Genomic DNA, 12,572 nt, shown 5'->3' on the forward strand with positions numbered 1-12,572 from the left:
GTCCCTTTGGAGTCATAGGCGCCTATGTAGCGCTCAAATAATAAAATATCTTTCAATACTTTAGTGGCTTTTTAGAAATTTAAAAAAGTAATTATAGTAATCACTATGCATAAATAAATTTATTATAACAACTGATATAATTATAATCCTTAAATTGTAAGGTAAATGTTCTTTTTTCCTAGATTGCTTTATTTTTCTATTCCACATTCTATTGTTTTTTTTTTTTTGAAAATGAACATGAATGCAAAGTTCTCCAATTATAATTAGTTTTTGGATTTTGCACTATTTTCTATTTCATAAAAATCTTTTATGCTAGGTTTTTGCAGTATCTCCCATGGTTCCTCAATTTCTCTCTTGCATTAGCACAAAGTTACAACCTTAGCATAATCTTAGGTCTAAGTAAATAACACACAGTTTTAACCTTAGCATAATCTCAGGTCTGAGTAAATAAATTTCTGATAATTTTGATTGTAAAAAATTTCTTGATTTGTGTTATCTTCTCCCATTTTCTTCCTTTCTTTCTCTTCTTTTAATTGTGTTTGTAAAAAATGTTGCATTACTTACAATTTAGTTGAGTTTCTTTTTTTTTATTTGTTACAATTGTTAGGTTTGGTTTGTGATTTATAAATTAGTTTAGTTTGTGTTTTATAAACATCAATTTGTGTGTTTTTTATTATTGATTTTATCTATGTTTTGATCATTTTTTTCAAATAATCCCATACAATATTATTTCTATTTCTTATATACCATAAAATGGCTTATATTTTTTCTAAAATTTTGCTCCATTTTAAAAGTATTAGTGTCATTTATTCAATAGCTAAGCGGTCATGATTTTTGTTGGAGGAAGAATTCAAGAATTTCATACTAACAAACATTTTTTGTTACATTTTACTTCTAATATAATATTGAATTATTTTTATATTTATTTTTTATTAGATATTTGGGACATGATATTTATTTCAACAATTTATATATTTTTACAACTATTTGTAACAACAATAATAGTTTTACAGTAATGTAATCTTACTTTATTAAATTAAATTAATTTCTTAATGTTTTACTTATTGTATATCAAAACAAATAATTCAATACAAAAAATTAAATATTTTTTTTCATTATAAAACTATATTATTTAATACAAAATCAATAAATAATTACACAAACAAACTTGATCCCATGTGCACATGGGTCAAAAACTAGTAATCATAAAAAGAAAAGAAAAACCCAATTGGCTTGCTATAAAGTTTAAATGCAATTTAAAGTGATCATTTTTTTATTTAGTCTTATTTTATTTCTTTTAAGAAAGTATTAAATATATTGTAAAATATATAATAGACGTATTAATATATGATTGATTTAAGTTGGATTTCTTTATGAAATGTCTCGAGTTTGAGCCTTAAAGAAAAAAAATATGATTAAAAATAAAGACCTTATTACTAAAAATGATTAACCAACTTTTTTATCGAATTTTAATTATCAACTTTTTTATATAATTTAGTAGTCACCAACTTTAGTTACGAATACTCATAACTAATGTTATGACACTAAAAAAAATTAAAATTTGAAATATCTCATTCATAAGTTATCCTATAGCTAATAGTAATATTTTTTTTATTTGTAGAAATCATGTACTAAAAAATTTATAATAACTCATTTATCATTCTCAATTAATTGAATTAAACTTCCTTTTATTACTATATACTAGTATTTTTTTCTCTTGCTTATAATATTATTTTTTTTTTATCTAAACAAAATACCATATGTATGATGTATCTATAGGTAATATTATATCACGCGCGACGAAATTGTTTATAAACGTGCCCTTATCCTTTCTGACAATTTCCGGGTTCTAACAACAAGATTTTAATGTGGTACATGGCCCAAAGAAACTTAGACAAAACAATTGTGGGCTTTCCTATTCCCATCTCTTTTTTCCACTTTTACCACACCATTACTTGTTTGGTTTTTATGATTTTCATAATACTCTTGATGAAAACACGATTCCATCCATCAAAATACACAATAGAAGCAAGAGGGACGTAAAAACAAAATACGCAAGAAAAACTTGATTTTGTTTTTTATTTTAATCACCAAAATCATCATGTTTTCATTGTATATTAGATTTGCACCTCTTAACACAATAAAAATGTGTTTTCTTTAATCAAAATATATAATAAAATCATATTTTTGTTATGTATATTTCAAAAATACATAATGAAAATTGTTTTTGTTGTGTATTTTGTAATCATACACAACAAAAACACAATTTAGTTATGTGTTTTTGAATTACATGTCTGCTTTAAAATTCTATTTATTTTTATTGACAGGAGTTCGTCGTAATGATTAATTGACACTTCAGCGAAGAACATAATGCTTCACTGATACATGAACAATGCATGCGTATGAATCAATGTGATTTAGACCATTGATTTAGTCGGTGCAATTTTGACTGTTTCTTTTACTGATGCACAAGACAAATATTTTAATGATGCACTGACACACATGAACAATATATGCATTGGAATTGGTACAATCTACCTTGTTTTCTAAGCCTAAAGATAGTAAGAAATAGAATTAAAGAAATTGACTTCTGCCTTGTTTTTGGATCATACAATAATTCAATTTTATGAGAGAAAATAGAAATAAGGAAAAACCTTTTTGATTAAACGCTATTAACCCATAAATTTAAGTATAGTGAGAAGTAGCATAAATGAAAATGATTTTTTTTTTTGTCTTGTTTGCATCACATACCCAATTCGGTTTGCACAAGGGAAAAGGGAAATGATGTTTTAGTTTTGATATCATAAAATGTTTCAAACTCTAAGTTCAAGTTGAAGCTAAAGTTTAATTTAAAAGTGAAGTGAGTTGTCTTCTTAAGTAAGTATATAGTTGAACAACGATAATATTCTAGCAAGATCAAATTTACCTAAATAGCCTGTTGAACCAAGCCTCCTTGTTAATAAAAATGAAATTTTTAGTGTGTTATAGGTATTTGAGGCTTGAGGCCTCTCAGGAAAAAAGGTGAGTTTTTACCCAAAATGATTCTTGAAGCCTTAATCCAATAAATAAACATGTTTTTAGATGATAAAGAAAAATTAAAATGAGGTGTTTTGCATAAGACTCGCGACCTTTTTGGAAAAACACTATTTTTATTTTATCAAGTAGACAAGTATTCTTTAAATTGACTTAAATTTTTTATAGGAATAAATTGACTTAAATTAAAAATTGCTAACAATTCATTTGGCTTTAGCTCAATCTAATTTAATAAAAAAAAAACTATATGGAGCTTTCTTGTAATTTTTCAATTAGTGTTTAAGTTTTAATAATATGCATATATAAAACTTGTTTTGGGTTCATGATTGAATACATTAACATGTTTCAAATAAATGGGCCCAAAAGACCCAAAGGCAGTTTAAAATAAAATGGACCAGATTAAGAGAACTAATTTTTTTCCTAACCTAATAATTCAGTTTTAAAATAAGATGGAAACTAATTTTGTAAACTTAATTAATTGAGGATTAGCATATAATCCCTTTCCAAGAATAAAATTCTTTATTAGTTAAAATAAAAAAAATTAAGTATCCAATTTCCTTGTTAATAATTTGCAAATATTTTTAGACTTACTTGAATTATAAAATTGGATACTTAAATTGCTTTATTTGTAAACATGCATGTATAATACTGTTACATGCACTGTATTATGTTGTAATATTGAGTTCAGTCTCTAAAATAGAAATAAAATTATAGCATGAATTGGAACTTAGGGAGTAAAAGATTCAAAGCAAGCGGAGCGTGCATCGAAAATTTAGGCTTGACTGTGAAAAATGGATGACTCAAGTTTGACTTATTTATTTAAATGAGTCTTACAAAAAAAGTTTAGGCTTGACTTATTTTTTTTTTAAGAAAATCTAAAACTTTAGCTTGTCTTATTTAACTTATTTATAACTTAGTTATTTTTTTATTTTTATAGAAAATTTTCTTAAATAATTTTTTAAATTTATCAATCTAGTATTTAATGAAATATTTAATATTGTATAATAATCTACAAATAGAAATTTGTGCTAAACATGTAGTATGATAATGTGAAATCTATGTAATTATATATGTAGGAATTATGATCTACTATGAGAATGTATTTCTTATGTGAAAATAATTAATTTCAACCGTTAATATAAAATGAAAGGCTTTAATTTAAATACTTTAGGATGTGTGTGTGTGATTTGATTAATTTTTACATGACAAATAATTATACTTTTTTATATAAAAAATTAATAATGTATTATATAAAAATTGATTAATGCCACCATATGATTTCATATTATTTTAAATCATGTAATAATTTATCTGCAGAAAGAGAGGAATAAAAATAAATATTTTTTTAAAAAAAATGCATGCATGTGATGAGTGATATATATATATATATATATATATATATATATATATATATAACAAAAAAGAAAAAAAATATAAATATATAAAAATAAAAATAAATATAAAATTATAATAACCCTTTCATAAAATAAAATAGCATTCTCACACATGGGATTGTTGTCGAGAATATTTTTTATCATAACTTAGAATTAGAACCAAACGCCACTTAATAACAACAACCTGGATACAAAGAAACTCAAACACAGATTTCATTGTCAAAAGCAATACCGGTACATTAATAGCACCCAAATGATGCACATGTACTTCATCATCAATAACTTTCTTTTTAAGTTTTCCTTATAAAGTTAATTTGCAGAGTCCAAAATTTGTTGGCACATTTTGGAAAAGCACACAGCACCTCACAAACTAGGACACCACCCCAAAAAAAAAGCTATGTATTAATTTGTAAGAAGTCTAATACGATTATTTAATCATAACTATAATATAACATTATATTTTATACTATTACTGCAAAAACATTAAAGTGTTATTATTAGTCTAGTTGCTCCTGAAAAGGTCAATGCGGTGTTCTCCAAGCCTCATAGAATAGGTGACTTTCTTGTATTCAGCCCAAGTAAATGGCTTGAAGAGAAGAGAGGGCCTCTCGGGTGTAACCATAACTGGGGGAGCAACAATGCATGCATCAAGTGGTGGACCACCAAAATATGCAACCGACATTCTAGACTTGTGTGAGTTGGTCATGGCCCTGTGTCTCACGCTCACAAATCTCCCATTTGTCATAACCTTCATTTGGAGGACAACAATAATTAATAAAATCAATATCACTTCCATTTCTGTACCATCTCTTGCACACATTATTGAAAGCTAATTCGTCACCAAGCTTAATTGTCCAACCTGGCTTATTTCTCAAATTCTCCTCTATTGATTTTCTTTTCCATTCAATTCTTGATGTGTTTGTACATAACATGTTGGTTTGTCTTTGTAACATGTCATATGTCTATCTATGTTTTTCTTTTTCTTTTTTCTTTTAAATAAACAAAGTTTGTCTCTAGAAAAAGTGAGATATCCAGATCTTACACCTAAACATGTATTACTTTTTCATATATATTTTTTCTTAAAGACAATCATATATAAAATAAGTTTAAACATTAAATATGAACATTTCTGTAAATTATATTCGAACTTTAGTTCATCACCTTATATGTAGGAATGAATCTAGCTTATGTGCTATAGGGACTATTGTTCCCTCTAAATTTTTAATTTTTCTTGATATAATATACATATAGTTATAATTTGAAAATGTAATTAAAATATAATAATGTATAATATAAATATTGCTCCCACAACTTAACATTTCTACTAATTTCTTCTTTTCGCTAGACTCAAACCCATGTTGGTGTGTCATTTACTGTTACATTTTTTTTTGTTAGTATACATCTATGCAAAAATCTGTATTTCTGTTGGTTCTCAAAAGCCTACCTACCACAACCCCAGTACAATATTTATTTGGTGGTTCTGGATGGATCTTAAGATAGATAAATCTTCTAAGATATATATTGAGTCCAAGAATTGCAGTCACCTTGTAGTGATTGTTATTCTTCCCATGTCATTTCACTTTTCACATCAACTTGAACATTAATAAGTGCTTGTTTATACGAGTGTTATCAAAATTAATTTGAAATAAAATTGATTTGTAAGTAATATGATTATATATTTTTATTATAAAATTGTTTTATGAGTAAAATTTAATATAAGTTTTTTCCTTTAACGTAAAAATTATTTAAAATTATTTTAATACCAAATCAAATGTAAAATCAATTTTAAATTTTTTTATAACGTAAAATCAAATTTGAAAAAATATATATAAAATTAATTCTCTATCGTCAAACAGACTCAAGCAAACACAGCCCTAGCCCCCCCTCCCTCCCTTACCCTGATGCACTGTTGTGTTGTGCTCAGAAAATGAAACCAGGTTGTGGGGCTGGAAAAATAAAAAAGAGAAAATGGATGTGAAGGATACATAAGAACATATATATATATATATATATATACCTGTAAGAGATCACCCACATTAACACAGAAAGCTGAGGGGTCAGGGGCAACTGGGTTCCACACACCATCTTGAAGAGAGATTTGGAGGCCACCCACGTCGTTGGATCTGAGGATGGTAAGAATCTGAGGGTCAGAATGCTCCCCAAAGCCAATTACCTTGGTGTGGTTGTGGTTGTCCTTGCAATCTTTGTTGTTAAGTATAATAGGTGGGTAGTGATTGAACCTAAGGACTGAGTCACTATCAACCTCCCTGATCAACCTGCTGAAAAACCATGTATCCGGGACCCCCAGACCCTCTGCCATTAGCTCCAAAATCTCACATGCCAGCTCCCTCACACCCTCTGTGTATGCACTCACACTAGAGCTGTCATGTACAATTACCACAGTCACACACCTCTCAGCCTATAACAGCTATATGTTTTTGCTATTTTTGCATATAATTATAAATGCTATGCTCCCAGAAGCACAAGGATTCACATAATATCATAATAGCAATTAAAGAAGCTTTTACACAAGGAGAATAAATGCAAATATTAGCTTTTACACCAAAAAAAAAGAAGAGGCTAGTGAGCATCATCATGCAGATTTAGCTAAGTTGGTTAAACATGTAAATAAGTTATTGTAAGATTGTTGATATCTTTTGAATAAGAAAAAATAAGTTAGTTAGCATGCACAACATGAATTAACGGATGCGAAACCGATTTAGCTTAACAAATAATCTCGAATTTTAATTCTGGATGTAATTTAGAGTCAGTGTTGACATGACATGACGATAGAGAATTTAGAGTCAGTGTTGACTCAAGCAAAAAAAGAATTATTTTTCCAATTCACATCTAGTTAGTAAGCCCAACATGAAAACTGACATGAAATTAATTCAGTTTAACCGATAACATTAAATTTTAAGACTTGAGTATAATATATTAATTACTTAGAAAAAAAACTTTACAACTTGTATAGCGTAAATTATCTTATCTTGCTATAAAATAATTATCTTTAAAAAGTCTACTTCACTAATCCAAAGCTAGGTAAACAGTGAAGTGAAGATGGCAAGGGTAGAAGTAGCAGAGTAGGTATTAATCTGCACCATGAAGGTCCGCATGGGTCTGGTTGACCGGACACAACACTGACACCATATGCTTTTATATTTAATTTCTGAATTTGATGTTTTGGTAAGAAAAATAATTATTAACGAACTTGTTCATAACAATTTGAGAATTTCATTTTCAACTCATTAAAGTTCACCTTTTGGTTTTGATTTGATTGGACGTTGTAGATTTATTTGAGATACATATGAGTGTCAATCTGAAACCCCAATGTTTTTTTATCCGGCAGAACTTTTTCTGACCTTTCCTATTTGATTTCTTCCTTTTTTCCCAAATTAATCATAACATGAGTAAAATAATCACAACCACGCACCACTGATGATCAGTGTTGACATGACAAAGACAGGAATGTCATTAGAGTAGAAAGAGGTAAAGTGAGTATCTGACATACAATCCCACCTCCTAGGAGTACCAACCCTTTTCCATAGTCCCATACTCCCATGTGCAACATGAAAGACTTCAAATCTCACGTGCATTCCCAATTATTTTTTTATGAAAAGAAAAAATACAACATAAAATAATGATATAATAAAAATCTAACAGTAAAAATAAATCATAAAAATGTTATAAAAATTATGTAAAAATAATATAAACCTTTTTTTATAATACCTTTGTTTTTCTCCTTCTATGCCTTGCAACTAGCAAGTGAGAGAACGGGAGATAAATAAAAACATTAAATGAGTTTTAGATTTTTTAATTTGATATGAAAAAGTCAACTTTCCATATTTATTTTTATGTGGAAATTAAAGTGGACATTAAAGAAAATTTTGAACTTCCAGAAAAGAAAAAAAAATCTCATTCGCATTATCGTAATCCATATTTATTTTCGGTAATTCAAATTTTTTCTTCTGTTTTCTTTTCCTTTATTTTTCTCATCTAAATCGCTAGTTTCTTTCTTCTTTTTTCCCCCACCTTTATCAAACCAATCATAACATTCTTGAACCAATGGTTTTGTTTAAGTCGCAAGGACCGAATCTTCTCATAGCATTGATCTTCAGACAACGAAGTCATATGTGTTGTCTGTTTTATACAGTACGACACTTCAAAGCATGCCAATAAGTATGGATTTTATTGCATTATGAGTTTCATATTAATTACACATTTTACAATAAGTTTTTCTTTTACAGGGAAGTCATGGTATATTTTATTAAGTAATTTAAATTACTTCAAAAAATTTACTGAGTTACATATATATATATATATATATATATATATATATATATATATATATATATATATATATATATATATATATATATATATATATATATATATATATATATATATATATATATATATATATATATATATATATATTTATATATTTATATTCTTAATACAATAAAAGTTTTCTGTTCTAATAATTAAAGAGTTATCGTATGTCTATTGACATATTAGACAAGTCCTTTAAAATGTATAAATATATACTCCCTATATATCATTAATTATTATGATAAAATATATTTATTTAATTAAATTATAATTATTAAATGAATTAGAGAATACTTCATACGTTTATTTTCTCTTACCACTTAATTTAATAATATACTTTTTTCATTAAATAATATATGTAATCTAATTAATACAATAGTTTAATGTTTGTACAATAACATTATAAAATCGGCTGACATTATTATCCGATCACAAATTATTGTTTGAACTATTTAAACATAATTATTTTAAAACTTAACAAATTCATTTGTGATTGTATAAATATTACACTGTTAGTATATAATTTTTTTCTCTTAATACAATCCCTCTTTCTTTTCATTTTTTTTTGTGCTTATTTTCATAAAAAAAAACCAATCTTTTTATAACAGAGAAAATTAACAACCTAAAAATACTTGTGTTAAGAAAAAATAATGAAGTAAAAAAATAACTTTTTAATCATAACAAATTACATTCACACCTCCTAAACTTTATTTTTTGAATTGCACACAATACTACTCTTTTTTTCCTATTCCAATATAACCTCTTTAATGTTAAGAAATATGATACTGATACCCCTTATATGTTACAGTGCTAATCCCCTTAATCTTAGAAAATTTTATACTGATATGTTACGGTGCTAAACCCCTTAATGTTAGAAAATATTATAATAATACTCCTAGAAGAGATGTTGTTATTAACTTTAAAGAAGTACTACGTGTATTCTAAAAAATCTCATGAGATGTTAATTTAATTTACTCATTTAATTAATATTAATATATTTTAAATTATTTATTCATTTTTTATTGTCCTATTCACTTTTGTCCAAATAAGTAGAAAGGAATTCCTCTAGCTCTTTTTATCTTATTTCTATATATTCATCCAAACAAAACAAGATTTTTGCATAAAACAATCTTTATTAGCTTATGGTCTCACTACACCCCACTTCATTTGTTATTTGGAAAAATCACATTCACACCTATTTATTGATAACTTGCTGTTGGTTTGTGAATGATTAATCTTTGCTAAAAACTTATCTGACATCTTTTAGTAAAATATGTCTTTTTAATCGCATGTTTTTATCTACAAAGTTAAAATTTTAAATCTTACTTAAAAAAAAATCAAAACACACTTCCACTCAAGCCAACTTGTTGGTCACACCAATTTAACGTTTAATGAAATTCTATTCAATGTTTTTTATTTTACCAAAATATTTTCAACTTATAATTTAACACAATGTCGTATATTTTTCATTCTTAACATAGCTCTCTTTTAATTATTTATGCAGTTATATATATATATATATATATATATATATATATATATATTCAAAAAGTTAAAATAATGTAAAAAAAAAATAAAAATTTCATCGATCCATACCATTTTTCAGTTAGAGTTCGAAATAGAGCGAGGGACAAGCTCAAATTGTATAATTTCTCTTGTAGCATAATGCAGATGCAAGGACCACTAGCAACGTGCTGGTCTATAAAGAATGGTTGGCACAGTGCCATCACTCACAGAGGGAATAACGTTGAAACCATATTCTCTCTCCGTTCTTTGTTGGTCAGATACAACTCATAGGGAGGTACGTAATTTCAAGCCAGGAAAATAATAAATCGTACACTTCATTTTGCATGGAAAGAATAAAGAGATAAATAAATAAATAATAGTTATAAAAATAATAAATGCAATGAGTTATGTAATAAAAAGTAAAAAAATATGTCACTGAATCTTTAAATCAGGAGTTATAAGTAATGAGGTGGTCACTACTTAAGCTGGCTAGAACTTACTAGCTAGCCTGGTCTATATATCAACAACAAATATCCTACGAATAAGAATTTATATGGTCACTCTGGTGCTTCCCGTGCAATTTTTTCATACTTCTTGTGTGATATTAATTTTATATTATTGTCTAAATTATTTTAATGTTGTTATAATTAAGGTGAAATACATATATATTTCAGAATACGATATATTTTTTTACTTCCTAAAGCATCTTGCATGTTTATACATGAATAATGATCATATGCAAAAAAATATTTATAAAAATAAACTAGAATTTAATAATTTGTAATAAAATATTAAAGTATTATATCATTGTTTAATACATAAAATGCTACCCCACTTGTAAAAAAATATTTATAATATTGTTGTTGTTGTTGCTGAATAATGGTAATTACATATAAATCTCCCTTGGCAAATAATTCCAATCCAAAAATGGGGGACAGAAAAATTTAGTGCGTGAAATGTAAAGTAACCTAGGCGAAATCATAGCCCCACATCTTATTTTATTGCGAGGATTATGTAAAGAAAGACGTGTGTATCCATCGTTAATTATTCGTATCCTACTTATTCATGAGTCACCACCTTGTCATCCCCCAACTGTTACTTTTCTTATGCAGCAGTTCTTGTCCATCGTTTGGCCACACCATCACAAAAAGTGCCATGTAGCCAAAAAAATAAAACAAAAACCCAACACCACATCTACTCCCTCTTTATCACAATTCTTTTAAGGTTGAGAATTCGTCTCTTGAATTGAAGGAGAGGTGATGATATAGCAAATCAAACATGCAACAAAATCTATTTGAATATTTTTTTTTCTATAAATAATTTACATAAGAAGATAAAGAGAATTGATTTTATTTCATAAATTAAAATTAACCCATAGCTTAACAGTCTCTAAAAATTAAGATATATAAGTTGTTTTATTTTATATTTATAGAAAGTTTATAACAAGTATCATTTCTATCAAGTCAGTTAAATCCTTAATATTTAATTCTCTTGCAAGAGTTTATGTCTATAGAGAAGATTAAAAAATGTAAAAAGTATTGGACAATGACAGGAATGTACGTAGAAAATGAGTGCACGTACCTGAATTTTGATGGCATATTGGAGATGTTTTTGAAGTGAGAAATAGAGGGAGGAGTAGCACTGAGGAGAAGGTACTCGACCTCTCCCATGTCTCCATTGAAGCCTATGTTCTTGCAGCCATAGAGGGCAAGTTGTTTCTTTTGAGCCATTGGTTTGGCAAAGAAATCAAAAGCTGTTTCTTCCATTTCAGCTATGGTGTCACGAGGAATGCCATGGTTAATCACGTTGAAGAAACCATATTCCTCACACGCCTTCACAATGAGTTTTGTCACCATTGATCTTTCCGCGGTTAGGTCTACCACGGGAAGGTCAATGGGTAAAATCTTTTCGCTTCGAGTGGAAATTGGGAAAGGTGCTACCATATCTGCTTCTATAGGGAAATACAAAAGAGTGAATGAATAGAGCACAAGGAGTTGAAAGAAGACAATTAAGGTGGTTATTGAGTTGGTAAATGGTGGGTTATTGTATGAGAAAGGAGGTAGAGAGAATGAGAAAGATGATGAAGGGAAGGAAGGTGGGGAATTCTAACAACTATATGGGGGTATTTATAAGGAAGAAAAAGTATCATGTGAAAGATGAGCGTGTGAGAGAAGTGCATTTTAGTTGTATAAATAGTAAAACGAAATTAAAATTAATCTTTATTAATTATCTATATAATTATATTGTTTTATTAGATATGCACCCTTATAAATTAAGAAACAATAGAGTTATAATTTTATGAACATG

The 12,572-nt window shown here is 27.3% G+C and overlaps 1 protein-coding gene across 1 annotated transcript; it reads right to left on the bottom strand.

Moving 5' to 3' along the window:
- Positions 1–4,463: 4,463 nt before the first annotated feature.
- On the bottom strand, positions 4,464–12,362 carry LOC100811043 (gibberellin 2-beta-dioxygenase 2). The gene is made up of 3 exons (XM_003534757.5): positions 11,847–12,362; positions 6,445–6,808; positions 4,464–5,175 (listed from the first exon to the last, which is right to left on the bottom strand). The coding sequence occupies exons 1-3, from the start codon at positions 12,206–12,208 to the stop codon at positions 4,930–4,932; spliced, it is 972 nt and encodes a 323-aa protein (XP_003534805.1). The 5' UTR covers positions 12,209–12,362; the 3' UTR covers positions 4,464–4,929.
- Between the last annotated feature and the right edge of the window lie 210 nt (positions 12,363–12,572).

This window comes from Glycine max, chromosome 9 (assembly GCF_000004515.6).
Source record: "Glycine max cultivar Williams 82 chromosome 9, Glycine_max_v4.0, whole genome shotgun sequence".
Lineage (NCBI taxonomy): Eukaryota > Viridiplantae > Streptophyta > Magnoliopsida > Fabales > Fabaceae > Glycine > Glycine max.

Excerpts from the sequence above, each read along its gene's own strand:
- LOC100811043 (XM_003534757.5), bottom strand. The coding sequence starts at position 12,208 with ATGGTAGCACCTTTCCCAATTTCCACTCGAAGCGAAAAGATTTTACCC. Across the intron at positions 6,809-11,846 it reads AATATGCCATCAAAATTCAG|CTCTAGTGTGAGTGCATACA; the intron begins GTACGTGCACTC and ends TGTACATGACAG. Across the intron at positions 5,176-6,444 it reads ATGTGGGTGATCTCTTACAG|GTTATGACAAATGGGAGATT; the intron begins GTATATATATAT and ends CTCCAAATGAAG.